The sequence below is a fragment of the Copadichromis virginalis genome, linkage group LG5, assembly GCF_057382275.1.
Source record: "Copadichromis virginalis isolate Kocher_CV1m ecotype Utaka linkage group LG5, C_Virginalis_male_GT1.1, whole genome shotgun sequence".
NCBI lineage: Eukaryota > Metazoa > Chordata > Actinopteri > Cichliformes > Cichlidae > Copadichromis > Copadichromis virginalis.
In genome coordinates this window covers 34,546,036-34,562,451 of record NC_140622.1, presented here as the reverse complement: position 1 = coordinate 34,562,451, position 16,416 = coordinate 34,546,036, and the positions used below count along the sequence as shown (strand labels likewise).

The window sequence follows — 16,416 nt, the reverse complement described above, 5'->3', positions numbered from 1 at the left end:
TTTTTTTAGCTTTTTAGCGCCACTTTTTAAAAATTTTGTTTGCCCATCTTTCCCAACCACTTGTTCCACACTAAACTCTGTTCTACAGGGTGCGTGAATACACAGGCAAGGTACGTCAACGGTCGGTTGGCTTAAAAGATTTGATTGTGCAATCCAGTGTCAGTAATGAAAATAGACAACATATGCCAGATTACCAGTCCAGCCTTTTTTGTGCTGAGTAGTGATTGGAATTCTGGCTCTTTTTAGAGAACCAGCTCTTCTGGCTTGACTCACTAAAAAGAGCCGGCTCTTTCAACTCCCAACCGGCTCTTCGGGTTGTTTTGTTGCTTTAATTAATTTATTATCAACAATAATATAAAATTATGCACAAAATAAATTACTAATGTAAAACGATATGTTTTTTATTTACATACATTTATTATATAAATAAATTTATTTATTCACTCCACATAAAATGTAAAAAAAAAAATTATAAAATACAAAAACCAACTATTTACAATTCAACTTTTAACTATTTAAATTTTCATCTTTTTCCTTTTAAACAAATTTAAAGTGAAACCACACAAAACACTGCAAACCACAACACAATGAATTTCAAATATGCAAAACAAAAAGAAGATGCCCGTTCTCTCTCATATAGGCCTGGGATGGGATGGGATTTTTTTGGGAGAGTGTTTTCCTGCTTGGAATTACATACATAGGATTCAGTGCATGAATAAACTTTCCAAATCCTTTATCATTCACAACTGAAAATAGTTGGAAATCAAGTGCGATCACTTTTGGCTGGTCCTTATCAATTGAGTTCTGTCTTGCTGGGGTCACAGACTTCTGCAAAAACTGTGTAATAGAGCTCTGGGTTGATTTAAGTGGTTGTGGTGGAATACGCTGTAGATGCAGCAGCAGCAGCATCAACAGTTGCAGTAGATACACTGGCACCTTCATTAATATCACACTCAACAGACTCTGTTTCATCTTCTCATTGCACTGATGGGTGGACAGTTTTCAGGTGCCAGTGCAGGTTATTTGTGGAGCCGGCTCTATCTGATATCCTTTTCTTGCAGACTCTACACTCTGCCTTTGTATTGTCAATAAAATTTAAATGGTTCCAGATTTTGCTTCTTTTCTTAGTGTCACCCATTTTCTTTACTATACCTTTCTAATGTGACAATGTTATCTCTTGTTGTTGCGCCTGGCTCTCTTTCTCTTAACTCCCGCTCTGTTCCTGTGCTACCCTGAGTGTAACTACCACCCCACCCCCCCCCCCCCTGCTCAGCAAACACAAGGTTCGTGTAGCAAAAAAAAAGTGAGAGGGTGAGAGAAAGAAAGAAAAACACTCCCCTCCTTCCCTCAAAGAGCCGGCCTCTAAGAGCCGTTTCGTTCGCGACCATCACAACACTAGTACAGAGATTATGCGTTTGCAACCAGTGTTGGGAAGGTTACTTTTCAAATAAAACAGGTCCGCAGCTCCGAAACATATAAAGGGACCTCTGGCTAATATGTCGGGTTCTGTGTTGGGCTTGCAGCCGAAAACTAGACAGAGAGAGGCGTTGAAAGGCTGCTCCAACGGAACTTATTGTTTCAGAGAAAAACACAAACACAATATACAGTCGAGTCTGAATAGCTTACTTACAACTGGACTACACTGCCCATGAGGCTACATTCTTTGGGGATATGCCTGTAACACTCTGCCTATTGTCTTCATATTAAATAATTTTTTGAACAATAACAATAATTAAAAAAAATATTCCTCACGTCATTATGCGGGCCGCAAGTAGAGGTGACATGGGCTGCGAGATTAAGACCCAGGCATTAGAGCCTCTTAATGCGTGTTTTGTTTGGGTTTCCACCAGCGTGGAATTACCAGAAATAGAGAGGGCATAGCCTAACATATGAAACAGGAAAAGACTGCTGTGTAATCCTTTTATTTCAGCAAAGTAACTGTATTCTGAATACCACCTTTTTAAACGGTAACTGTAACGGAATAGAGTTACTCATATTTTGTATTTTAAATACGTAGCTCCAGTACGTGTCTTCTGTTACTCCCTAACACTGTTTGCAACTCATAGTCTGTGTTCCCATTTAGCCCTTTGACAGACTGGTGACCTGCCCAGGATGTACCCTGCCTTATAGCTGGGGTAGACTTCAATCCCCCATGACCCTGAACTAGAAAAATGGCCACAAAAATGAACAGATGTTCCAAATAATTGGTCAGAGGTTAAAAGTCCTGTAGTTACCACTTATGTTACCAGTTATCACTGTGGCCACTGTTGTTTCAAAGGGAGGAACAATAATTTATTCACCTCTTAGTTTGATTGTACACCTTAGGCTCTATGTAAAGGCTGCCAAAAAAAAAACACAAGTCCCCATAGGTCGCTTCTGTTTCTCACTCTTCAGAGCACTGTTCATCCTCTTTGTGCTCACGCAAAGATACACATCTGCACCTGAGTGAAACCTGTAAAGGGTAAATACACTGCAGAACCTGTTTATACACTCACTATTTTTTCTTTGTGGGGGGGGGTTGATTGGGAGACTTGAAGGAATGGTACAGACCAATGACAATAGTATTAATGGAGGATTAATCTGGTTACTGATTTCAAGAAAATTTCATTTTGCTTTCTGGATTGTTGTTCCACGCTAACACAAACTGGTAAGTTAGTTTTTATTTATGAAAGACTCCTAAATCTTTCATGCAACTATTAGCAATATCGTTTGTTTAATCCGTCTCCTGACGTTTCGATGTGACACTACTTAACTGTTCGCAAATATTGTCGCATTTTATGTATTTATATGTAGACCAGAATGCCAATTTAAATTTTATGTATTTTGGATATTTGGAAAAAGTCTGATTTTGAAAATAAGATAGCTAATGTTATGCTAATAGCATTAGCAAGATGCTAGTTGTACTTATTTCCTACTCTGAAAAATACTAATTAATGCAGAACACAAGAGACAGCCTATGGGTCTAGAATCTGCTTTATACCCTACCTTGAATGTACAATATTGTTTTCTTGGAGCGGGCTTTGTTTTTATATTTTTAAAGTTGAGGTATAGTTTAACCCAGATCAACTGATCACTCAGGGTTGATATGCTGGTTCTTCATTGCATTACAAACAATGTTATTGACAGTCAAGCAGTATTTTAGCTTCTAAGAAAAGGCAAACTGTAATATTAAATATTAAACTTGGATCTAAATATTTTAATAAATTAAGAAGAGTAGTATTTTGAAGTGTCTGCGTGTGTTCCTATTCATTGTTGCATTGATTTTTCACACCCTCAGTCTGGCTTGTGTGCTCTGTTTCTAACTCAATTTCTAGCTGCCCCAGTTCAGGTTTTGTTTTGACCTATGCCAAAAATAAAGCTGTGGGTTTTTAGCTTAAGTTTCACTTTCACGAGTCTGCATTTGGGGCCTACTTTCCTGCTTGCTGCACACAGATCCTGACAGTTTTGTGCTCAGCCATTAAATACTTGCATTATTATTTATGTTAAATGAACAATAATGGAAATGTGTTCAGAACTGTTTCAGAGCACATGCATTGATTTCTCCAGAATCCTTTTTGTTGCTAATGCAGTGCTTCACAAGTCGATGATTGCCATTCAATATGATTTTAAGGTTTTTCGAGTTCTCTGGATTCATTAAATCTTTAAGCTCCTGAAAATCTTTGCTTTAAAAAAAAATTAAACGTTTATTATTAAACTGTGGAACTATTTAGTCTTTCCAATGTGAAATCATGATCATTTTTATTTAGTCTAAGCCTCTCTGGCATGCTCATGTTAAACTAAACAATGTTTTATCAGTGTTCGCAGCTTGTAGACAAGTAAATGAAATATGTTTTCCATCCTTATTTCTTAATTAGCTACTGTAGTGTTTATTGAAACAATGTGCAAGCAGCAGCATTATAGTGCAACAGTAGAGACACACGGTATGAGTCAAAGGTAGCCTAGGTCTAGTGCTTTCCCTGGACATTTTAAATAGAAGTATAACATAATGCTTAATGCTTTAGTTTTGCAAATAGATTCAACTGGTCACTTGTCAGGAGGTGCATGATAACGTCACATAATAAAACTGAGGGTTGTTGAAGTAGCTCACTTTTTATCATTATTGGAGACTCCCTTGTGGCTGTTACTTTCAGACAAGCCCTGACGACTAGGCTTGTCTCGTCGTGCACACTTACTAGGGAGCACAAAGGCATGGTGTTGTTATAGCAACATGGCACTTGCATGTTACATAACATTTATATTGGTATTTTCATGGACAGTATGATATTGCATGACCCTAATAACTGGTGCAATGAACATGGTACATTTAGATGACTGGTACACTGGTTATGGCGGTTTAGGGTAAATTAAAGAACCCCTCCTGCACTTTACAGTGCTCTGGCTTTATGTGTTATATTATAACCACATACTTGCAGCAGAGAGAGAATCACTCACTTCCCAAAACATGTTTTTTTTTTGTTTTTTTTTAACTGTCACCATGCATGCTCACAGTATACATAGTTTCTTATACTGCATTTTTGTAATTTAAATAAATTGTTTTTAGTACAGATCTGTTTCACTGTTAAAAATTTGTACTGATACTTCACATTATGACATTTTTAAGCATATTGGCCAATACCAGTCAGCAACTCTCCTGTCAGCTTAGGGGAGAGTTGTTGTAAAATCACATATTTGTCTAACCTTATTTATGGTCTGTTTAAGGGTTGGTCACCTTACCCATTCAGGCTCTAGAATGATATTTTCAAAACAAGGACTCCCTAACAGAGTGACAAAATATTTATGTTGCTATATTTTGCTAAACCTGTAATTTATCTAATATAACATAAAGCTGCTTCTGTAAACTTATAATAATTATTAGCAGATGTTTTTAGTATAATCTGGCCAAGTTGATATCAGGATATATCTCATTTCCTCTCAGCAGAAAGACTATGAGGGTTCTTTTTTTAAACTGTTTTTCTAAACCACATAATGCAACATGCCTACAGTTTGGTTTCTTTTTCTTTTTTGTTAGGCCAGAAAAATATTAAAGTGCAACCAGACATTCGTTAAAACATGCATATTGAAAACCATGCAAAACCTTAGTGTATGGTCAAACATCAAGAAAAAAACAAGCGTCATTGAAAGTTAAGAAAAAAAACTTCCTCAAATGTTTCACCGGAAGGAGATGTGGTGATAATAGTCTTTTTGCACATAATGCAGCTGCACCATTAACCTGCACACACCAACCAGACTGGACGCACAATGAAGGAGGAAGACACTATTTATACCGTGGTGGAAGTGCTCATTGCTGTTATTTGCTGTCTGGGTAACATGCTGGTAATTTTGGCCCTTTGGATCAGTAGAAACATTCAGCAGACAACCTTCTGCCTTATTGTCTCGCTGGCTGTGGCTGATTTTCTAGTAGGTTGTGTGGCAATACCATTGGCTGTAGTGGTGGATGAACGAGTGAAGACTTCATTCAAGACCTGTCTCTTCATCAGCTGTGTGGTCATCCTGCTGACTTTTGTTTCAGTTCTGTGCCTTGCAGCTATTGCTGTAGACCGTTTCCTTCGGGTGTGTATCCCTATCAGGTAGGATGGCCTGCATAACCAGATCTTTAATTTATAAGCATTCACCATACTAATAACTTTATGAAAACTTTATGTAATTAAAAATAATTACAATTAGTTTGAAACTAATAGGAATTTTTTTTACTTATAGGTACAAAAGGACTGTAACACACAGACTCTCTTGTTGTGTGGTAGCAGCATGTTGGCTTGCTGCAATTCCTCTCAGCTTTACTCCTATGTTTGGATGGCACGAGAATGAAACTTTAAATTATACAACTTGCAAGTTTACAGATGTCATCCCAATGTCATACCTGGTTTATTTCAACTTTTTTCTCTGCACATTGACGCCTCTGTTGGTAATGACTGCTTTATACATCTATGTGTTTTGCACAATCAGAAGAAGCCTTCGAGACAAACCAGGGAGCCATGCCCGAAATTCTTACAATTACTTAAGGAAAGAGAAACAGCTGGCGGGATCTCTGTTTCTGGTACTGGCCTTGTTTGCCCTGTGCTGGCTCCCTCTCCACATAATGAACTGTATTCAGCACTTTGGAAATAGTGAGGTACCAAAACAAGCTTTTAATGTTGGGATTGTGCTCTCTCATGCTAACTCAGCTGTCAACCCAGTTGTCTATGCATTCAAAATACAAAAAATCAAAAGAGCATATCTAAAGATCTGGAAAGAGTGCATTTCATGTGGAACAGAAAAGCAGGAATCACAGATAAGCCAGACAACAGACAAGTCCAGCAGTAACAATGATAGTCTGGCCCAAAATGAATGAAGGCTGACGTCCTTGTTTGATTCTATTTTATTAGGGATCAAATTTGATTGGCTTTTGAAATGTATGTATTAAAACCAGTGAGTTGATGATTACCTTGGTGTGTGTCAGGCCTAGAACCAAATATTATATTATTTAGATACTCATATGTTTGCTAGGTATTCAGTTTTAAATTTTCATCCATCCATCTATTCTCTTATCCAATTCAGGGTCACAAGATCCCAGCTGTTATAGGGAAAGGGGTGGCAGTACCCCCTGGACAGGTTGCCAGTCTGTCACTGGGCACACTAAATATTAGTTTCTTTTAAATGTGGAAATTTAATCCATCTCAGCTTACATCCTTGGAGTCCATGTCATTTAAACTAGTAATGATGCCGCTTTAGTTCACTTCATTAAGGCCAACTAGGGGACTAAACATTTTTTTTTAATATAGCAGTTTCACTATCTAGCCAAAGCTTTAAATATTTGCTGTAGCTTACTGCTGAGTTGTTTTAGAGATAGCCCTAGTGTGTACAGATGTAAAGCACATGTTTCTGTCTATATTGTGTAAACTGGTGCAGAAAAAAAGACCAACTTCCTCTTGTTTTTAAAGTTAAGTTTTTAGATAAAGTTTCATATCACTCTTTCTCTGTTTCTGTTCAAGTTCTAGTTCGTCATATGTTGATATGAAGACTCTCCATTAATATCAACAGACAGTGTATTCTGTTCGAAAATTATATTCACTGTTCTTTGAAGTGGTAGTTAAAGTAAAATAAAATGGAATTGTGTAGGGGTAACTGATGCCTGAGTTCTGACTTTTATTAAACTAAAAAATCATTGACTTCAGAATTGAAGAATGACATTTCTTTGCCTTCAGAAACTCCTGGGTTGCGTTTGCAGTATGCAGCAGCGCTGTCCAATCAGTTTTGCAGCAATTTGCTGTGCAGAGTATAGCTTTTTTAGAGTGTGCAATTCATCATGTTATGTCTGTCAGCACTCACATCTTCAGTACCTTCAGTACCCACATCTCCAGACCTTGATAATAACACTGCTTGGCAGTAAAATATTCAATTCATTAAAATGAAATGAAAATGGAGGAACATTTATAAAATTCTTAAGCCACTGATGCGTCATTTTATATATATATATATATATATATATATATATATATATATATATATATATATATATATATATATATATATATATATATATATATATATATATGTATATATAGTTCAACCATCAGGACTTAATAAAGAAATGATTATGCTAGGTTTAAGGAAAAAATTCAATGTACAACCTTTTAATTTTATTATAAATTTTATTATAGTAACTGATTTTGGATAATGTTTTCAGATATGTTTATTTAGAAATGTTTCCTTTAGGCGGGCATTTACATTGACATCTACATGTTTCTATAAAAAATGCAAGCCAGTAAAGACAGGGATTAAAAAAAAGAGGGGTATATACATACATAACTCAGACTACCTTCCCCTTAGCCCTCAGATGCAGACCCCGGATACTGATTTTGGATAATAAATGTAATGAAAACAACTTCAGACAATCAGTGCGATTATTTTATATGTATCACTGTGTAAATTACTGTACATTAAAACTCATCAGACTCAACTGGCAGTATCAATATTCTTGGCAGTATTCTTCTCTTTGAGTCTATAGTACAGATCTATTCTATACAAACTTTCCTTATATCTTTGCAAACATATTTTAAAGAACCTGAAAAAAATTATAGCTTAGAAGGCAAACATGGGAAACAGAGCTTCGAGTTCTTCTTTTTTATGTATAGGTCTTGTATCTTTTGTTACTTTGTGGTTAGTTGCGATATTATCAAGAATTCCTTTTTCAGTTTACCCGTCTGCTAACCTAATGTTGCATAGTTCTTCCACTAAGTTGCAAAATGCAAAATTTTGTTCATGTAAAACTTTTACTGTGATCTTTCTGACAGTATTAATATCAACGTAATACAAATTCCCTAATGTGACACTGGATATTAAATACTTGTGGATTTACATATTCTGTCAAAGAAATTGTTTTACAAATCTGAAGTCATACTGGAAATTAGATGGCTAACATTTGCTCATTGAAATGCGTTCTTTAAGCTATACATTTTGTCATTGAATTATATTGCAGCTCATTTAAAATCAACTTGTCAAGTGAAAATATGCCTGTTTTTTATTCTATAAATCTGTTATTACTATATCAGATATATACAATGCAGGTTAAAATACAATACAGGTCCCAAAGTTAAGATCATTTGTGGAGCTATAATAGTCTTTTTGCCACAAGATGGCATCAGAGTGGCTCCTTCAAGCACTTATTGTACCTCTCAAGGAAGGTAATAGGCTGTATAGTTATCACCTGAATAGGATTGAGTCCATCCCACAAACTATACAACCTACTACCTCACCTTGCTAGGCTCAACTTCAAACCCAAATGAAAAGCCTTAATAACAAGGCTTTGGTCAGTATACACCAATTAGAAAGGGTAGACAGGTTCTACTGTTCGATTACATAATTAAATGACAGTCTTTCTTTGGACTGCAGTTGTCTTTAAACAGGTGTGGGTAGATTATTTGTATTTTCATAAGTGATGCGTTCCTTTATCCAGGGAGCTTCTCGTGCACATAGGATTTGGCATCTCCGCAGATTAACCTGTTTCCTTAGGAAAGACAGTAGATTGTATAGTTATCTCAAAAGGAGGATGTAAACCCCACAACTATTCAATCTACTACCTCAACCTTAAGGACAGATAGTTTTTCACGTAGCAGTAGAAAATGTGACAGTCAAACTGTGAGACAAAGAGAAAAAACACACGTTTTTAGATGTCAGTATTCACCTCGGAAAAACAGTTGCTGAAATATTTTAGTGTCGTTTCTTCATTTTTCGACTGACTACACACTATAGACCACATCGATTAAATACACTGATACCACAGAATGATGTAGTATGGTAGCAGATTTACCAAGAATTACTTTCTAGCTTCATTTCCACATTCCACTGTAACCTAAGCTCTAAAATCAAGGCCTAGTTCATTATAGAGCTGCTGTGTGATATCCTGTATCTGACTACTGGCTCTTGACATATGAAATATATTTGACAAGTGTTAAAGACTGAAATGTGACAGACATGTTACCCTGTGTAATTAAAGTTAATAAAAAAAAATAGCACATAAAGTAAGACAAAAGTTTATAATAATTTGTCCATAATTCAAGACAACTAGAAAAACCAAGTTCTTTATAATCATGTCTTTTTTTTATAGTTTGCTTCCCTCCATCTCTACAACCAGAAAGTAATGCATAACGAAGGAAGAAAAATGGCTGTACCTCAGCCATTTTAGGGAGCTGTTTGGCACCCATCCTCAACATCTGTGGAGCGACTGTCTCCTCCTTGCAATTCTTGAAAACATAGACCTCTCCAAACAATGTTGGGGAATGTACAAAGAGCAATGTAAATTGGTTGTTCTTGGGTGTTTTTGGTGGTGGTTGTTGTGTGTGTGTGTGTGTGGAGGGGGGGGGGGGGGGGGGGGGGGGGGGGGTCTTTAGTAGAGAAACGGAAGGTTTGACTTCTCAAAATTGCCCTTTTTGCTCAGTCAGCCAATTTAAAGCCACTGAGAAAGAAGTTTCTTTACTGTGCCAGCTGGAGTCTGGGACACAAGCTGGGTGGAGCTGTCCAAGTCCAGACAGAACCATGCTTTGGTCGAAACAGCTCAGCCCAGGCAGTGTTGTGGTAGATGACCAGACCGTGCAAAGGCTGGAACATTTTGCATAAATTTGCATGTGAACGGTGGTCACTGAAAAGCTGCTTGGCTGCTCATTAACATTCTGAATTCCTCTTTGGCCCAATTAATGTCAACAGTGATTGAAATGTTTTGGCAGTCTGTGTGGCTGTGGTGACAGGGCATGCTCACTGGGGCTTGAGGGAGTGAGTGGCATTAACTGAGATGATGAATTAATCAGATGCTTAATGGTACCAGATTCTTCTAACTGGCTGGCCAATGCAGAGGGGATGGAGAGAAAGCAAGAACAAATTTGTCAAATTTGTGTTGTGACCAACTATCACTATACGATTCACTAATAATTTATAGCTAGGTTTAACATCTGTTTACAGTAATAATATAACTTGCACCATTTCTTCCATTCAGTCAGCATGATAAACTAGCACCCCACCTGCATAATGTAACATGATATGTGACCGTTTAGACTCATATGTTTCTTAGAAGAATTTCGCTTTTTACAACCGGAAGTGACACTTTAAAATAGTCTTATTCACAAGCTGCAGATCAAGGGGAAATGGCTGCTCTGTTGTTCATCCATAACTTTTATCTGATACTCAGAACAATTAGCATTCCAATCAGTATATCACTGACACAGTTATTCTCTTTTGCCTCGGGTATGTATATATGCCCAGAGAAGCTCATTTCACAGCAGCAAACTTACGACTTCTTAACGAAATCTGTGTTGTCAAATGCTCAGATAGCAAACAACTGAGTATTTAGGCAATAATAATGCATAAAAAATACCCATTTCAAACTGGCGCTGGTCCGTGATGATTTGCGGAATACAGGGCATGAGTGTCGGGGACTGATCTGGGTTCTCCTATGCTGCTCCTTCCAATGTTTTGTGCCAAGAAATGGGCATTGTCTGCCCTCCAAGCTGAATCTCAGTGAGACAAAAGTGGGTGATGTCGTGGATGCAGCATGGCAGAGCCCATAACTGAGGGGGGAGGAGAGTGTTGGCAGCCAAGCAATCAGAGAATGCCATGTCAGACAAGGGTTGTGATGCCACACAGTAAGGTATGGTGGTGTAGCCTGCTGCCAGATGCTCAGTGCATTGCCGGCTATGTGAGCTAGGTGTATACTACTAAAGAAAGGTCCATTGTTCCATAAGCATGCTTCGTCCATATGTTGAACAGGTATTTATTTTTTGTGTGAGTCCATCCTGATCCTGTTTAAACTAAAGTAAAAAGAGTGAATATACATCTTGTGGGCAGTATGTCTTTATATTAAAACATATTTCATGTCAACTGAAAATCAAATAGCTGACTTTTTTCAATTTCTTACAAGAAGTACTTGCTAAAAGGATTGAGCAATTCTTTTAGAAAGAGGATTCAGTGTTATTTACTCGCATTCTGTTAATTTTTAGTAATAGCATTTCATGGCACAGCCAAGAGGTGGAGGGTGTTAGGTTTGGTGGGGTCAGGATCCCATCTCTACATTTTGCAGATCATGTGGGTTTTTTAGGCTTCTGCTTACACTGCCTTGGGATGAGAAATTAGCATGTCCAAGTTTGAAACCATGGTTCTCAGCCAGAAAAGGGCACTATGCATGAGTGGGAATGAGTTTCTTCTCCAGGTGGAGATGTTCAAGTGTCTCTGGGTCTAATCCCACACGCTGGTGTTCATTCTTGTGGCGACAAGGTAGACCCACTGGACCACCATTAAATATCTGCTTCTGATTCGAACAGGGCTAACTCCCAACAGCATGCTAGAATACCCTTAGACTGGTTTTAGTTTTTGAATCTCTGACCCTATAACAAATTAAATGTGCCCAGATCTGAAGGACATTTGGTGTGGACTTCAGTTGGTCTATAGTTCAGAGTTGCTGTGCTGATTTGCAGTTAATGCAGTAAATTCTGTGTTTAAAATTATTTAACATACGAGCTGTTGCTGTTTGTTATCAGTGGTTACATATCGGCTTCCTCTTTAATACATTCAGCTCAATGGTATCTGAATTGCTGCAGTTTTTTCTTTTTTTTTGTTTTCCAATGAAAGTGCAGTGTAAAGATATTTTAAGATACTACTGAAAACTTACTATAATTTTATTTTTGTAATTCTAAACACTTCCACTGAGGAAAATTGTGCATTAACCATGGACTAAACTAAAATAACATTTTACATCACTGCTAAAAGGCTAATGCTGACAACTTGCACTTTTAAAATATTTTCATCTAATGTGAAGTAAAGTGCAAGAGTGGGTTTGTTTATTTTGTGGTATTTTACTACTGCGATGAGGCTCGAAGGCTTCTGTCTGTGGTTCATATTTTGTTACAGGCTGGGAAGTTTTCCTCGGTCTATAACTGCAGGCCATGTTCCTGTCATGCTATACGTACTTCTGAGTTAAGAACAGCTTCACATATGAATCTTTATATACACATACAGTGACATTCTCATGAGACCTGGGTTAAAAAGAAATCTTAGCAAATACTCTTTAAAGTCATATTTTTGTCAACATTGGCTCCTTAGTATCAGTACAGTGAGTGTTTGCAAGTGTAAATGATCACATGGCTGTGTTTTTAAAGTAGAGTTTTTACTAGCAATAGTAGGAAACTACTGTTATATGATCTGTCCTCTTTCTGACTTAATATTCAACAGATATTAACAAAATTGCTAATATAGTGGTGAACCATCTCTCATGGCTTTTGCTCGTAACTTTGTTGATTTCAAGACTGTGTAAAACGGCTGATGTCTAAAGAGTGAGACGTGGTGTTTATAGCCCAAAATTATTTTTTTCTTTAACAGGAAGAGCTGAAGTGTGTATGTGGCACGACTTGATAAAAAAGCAACACCAAAAGAGAGACTTTGATCCTGGTAACTACAAAGTAACTCCAATTACGGGGAGGAGAGAAGCACAAATAGCAGAGGATATGGCTTTCCAAACAACATGTCATCAAGCAGCAAAGCAAGTTCATTTGAGGAGAACTTGGGGGGAGGAGGGAATAAGTTCATTTTCTTTCTCGTTCTCTCTCTCTCCCTTTCTGCCCATCCTCCCTGCGTTCCTCCCACTCCTTTTTTTCTTCATTCAGCCTTTCTGTACAGTATGCAATAATAGTGTTGCACACACTCAACACAAACTTAAGAGCTGACTCGACTGTATGCAAACAAAGCAGCACATGCCAAAATGTTTACAAAGTCAATTCGCATAAGTCTAATTCATGCAAGAGTGTAATTTGTCTAAAAAATGAATTTTCCTGTAGATTTACTAACTTAAACTATTAACGCTGCTTTCAATAGCTTTTAAGATTGAAAACAAACACTAATAAACCAGAGAGGCTTGATGTGAAACATAGTGCTGTAATCCTTAATACAAGCCCCTTCATGTATTGTACAGTGCTTGCAACAGATGGATCTGGTTCATACTGGTTTTCAAACAGGCCTGTCAAACAGCAGTATTCAAGAAAACTACATTAATAATCTAGTTTCACTGTATGATTGAAACCACAGGATGCTTTTTCATTTTCGCAGTAATAGATGTTTAACAGCAGATACAGTGCAGCGGGGGGATTTTTTGATGTTGCAGAATTCGTGCATCTATGCAGCAGTCCTGCAACACAAACACCAAAGTTCTTAGAAAAAAGCACCAACTGCCTTTTTATTACAGAGAATTTCCTGTTTGAAACGTGGGGCTAATAATCACTTTTTTTTTTCCAAGGGCAAAGTTTGTTCAAACTACTGCAGTTACAATGTCTTTAGGCTACGACTTGCTGTAAAATATGCCAGAATTTTTATTTCTGCTGCAGGTTTGTGCTTTAAGAGGCAGTAATGTCAGTATTAAAATTTCTTTTTACTTGGTGGCATGTGTTTTTATCAAATAGTGCTACGTAAACAGACTTCTCACATCAGTAAGTTTATACAAAAGCTTTGCTTGCAATGCATTTAGCAGAACAAATAGTATGTGGAACAAAATCCCTTCTCAGTAGCGGTTAAGATTTAGGCTTTGTGTTCGGTGCAAGCGAATTAGACACGTGTACAGTGTGGAAGGTGACAGTAAAGGGAGTGTAAAAGTGCAGACATGAATAAAGGGAGGCTTGAATACAAAGAGGAACATCAAGGCCTAAACAGAAAGATAATCAAAAATGAGAAATACCTGAGGGTTTGTTTTTGTTTTTTTGTCAAGATCAGGATAGCGTTCACCAACAAACAATAAGGCGGTGGTGCAGACGAAAAATAAAGGCGGCTTAGAAAAGAGTCAAGAATACATTTCCACATCCCTCTCTTTTGCTTGCAAGACTAGGGAAAGGCTGAGTAGTGTACCAGCAAGCAACCCCACTCGAACAGGGGCTGGGGCTTGAGAGCAGTTTTTGGGCCATGCCCTCCTCTCTCCCTGCCCACTTTTGCCTTACTGCCAAGAGAGAGAGACAGTAGGAGAAAGGGAGCTCGGCAAACAAATCACATAGTCACTAAATTTTACTTACATGGTTCCACAATATATACAAACTTCATGTGGCTTAGAATTGAAGTTCCCCACACTAAATGGGAAAAGCCATATGAAGCAAAGATTATGTGTCATCAAATAGACATCTCACTTTACTGTAGGATTTGCAGCTGGGAGGGGATAAGAAATGCAGAGAAAAAGACAGAGATGTAAGCTTGGGCAAAGAAATCAGAAGTGAGTACTTACATGCTGTGTTGTAACAAAGCCAAAAGGTTTGACAGATTTATCTACAGTTGGGAAAGACTTCAGTATTCCTGTAGCATTTCAGAGCAAATGAGTTAAAGGCTTCTCTTGGAGCTGAGCATTAAAGGCTTTTGTCAGCAGTTGGCATCATTCCCAGGTAGTACATGCCTCCCATTTTCATCGTCGCTCAGGACGTCTTTAGTTGTTCTGCACCTGCCTGTGTCTTTAGTCAGATTTTGAGCAAAGCAGCAAAGGCAGAGTTCGCCTTTCAGACTTTGGTGTAGTTTTGTTGTAGCTGAGAGTGGAAGGCCCTGTTTACTGTCAACATAGCGAAATAAATGAGTGGCCTCGGGTGTTTACCACAATACAACCTGAAGTAACAAACTGTGTCATCGAGCTATGAAGCAAAAACAAAGGCAACAGTGCAGCCAATCTGTGAAAATAAACAGATTCAAAATAATGTTGCACACGGAGCTTCACCGAGAAATGAAAATCACTTTGATAATCCCATATTCCAGTCTTGAATAGAGCGTACAGGTTTAATGTTCGAGGGTGTCCCTGCCAAGAATGCCACAGACAATGCATCTTTCCTCAGGCAACATCCAAGACAGCTTCCTGAGTGACGTCACTGAGTCTTCATTTTTCTTTTATTCATTTCTTACACATACTTTGAAGCCTTTCTCTTCCAATGCAGTCTTCGATCCAGAACATTTCTGTTGATAATCTTGAAGACTATATACATTGTCAAAGAAAGAAAGCGTGGCTCTTTGCTTTTTTTATATCTCGACAGGCTGAGGAAGACGTAGGAGCTGCAAACTCCTTGCACAGATCTTACTCTGTGTCTTTCCCGTTCTGCTCACGAGCTTGTAAAAGTTTCAGCTGCAAAGATTTGGGCCAGCCTCCGCTGGCACCATTTCAAAAGAGCACTGCCTGTTTCAGAAGAACAGCGAGGACAAATCTGTGAGGAGAGCGCTGTCTTTTTGCACTCTCTCCCACCACCCACACTCTCTTGGGGGCTCAGGGCAGTGACCGCTCTCAGGACTTTTACTCTGCTCTCAGGGTAATGTCAGCTCATGCCAGCTCAATCCTTAAGGCAGCAGTACATCTGTTAGAGATCCACGGTGGTTTGAATCGCTCAAGCAAGCCTGGTCTCTATCACAGACACCCAGAGAATAGGAAATGCAAGCTACAGCACTCTTTCCTGGATACTTTGTCCTACTTTTCAGATGTGTGTCAAGCTCTCACGAGGCTCAGCACTCCTTGTGTTACAGTTCGCACAAGATCCTGGCTGCTCTGCCTTTTTCTTTTTTTCTTTTCTGCTCCAAGTGGCCCCGGGATTCTCGTCTGACCCTCCACGTTGCTGCCTTCTTAAGAATTTATAGCACTCCAACTGTGCTTTTTATGCAACTTTTACACAGATTGGCATTAAAGAATAATGAACTCAGTGACAGGAAGTGCAAAAAAAATTTGGTTTATGTTTTTACTGATGCAGTAATTTAGCCTGAGTAGTGATTTTCTTATAGTCTAAGAGTAAGCTCTGGGTCTCAAGGGGTTTTAGTTGTTATTCTAATACTTTTTTGAGTAGTGGGCAGTACTGTGCTATAAAATCTAAATAAAGAATAAACTGTTTTTTTGCTTTTTGACCACACCTCGAGTTTGTGTCAAATTTCTAGATTCTGAATTCTTCCCTGCTATATTGC

The 16,416-nt window shown here is 38.1% G+C and overlaps 1 protein-coding gene across 1 annotated transcript; it reads left to right on the top strand.

Moving 5' to 3' along the window:
• The first annotated feature begins 5,222 nt into the window (after positions 1-5,222).
• LOC146710179 (adenosine receptor A1-like) lies at positions 5,223-7,163 on the top strand. The gene is made up of 2 exons (XM_085457505.1): positions 5,223-5,567; positions 5,698-7,163. The coding sequence occupies exons 1-2, from the start codon at positions 5,239-5,241 to the stop codon at positions 6,326-6,328; spliced, it is 960 nt and encodes a 319-aa protein (XP_085313631.1). The 5' UTR covers positions 5,223-5,238; the 3' UTR covers positions 6,329-7,163.
• Positions 7,164-16,416: the final 9,253 nt, after the last annotated feature.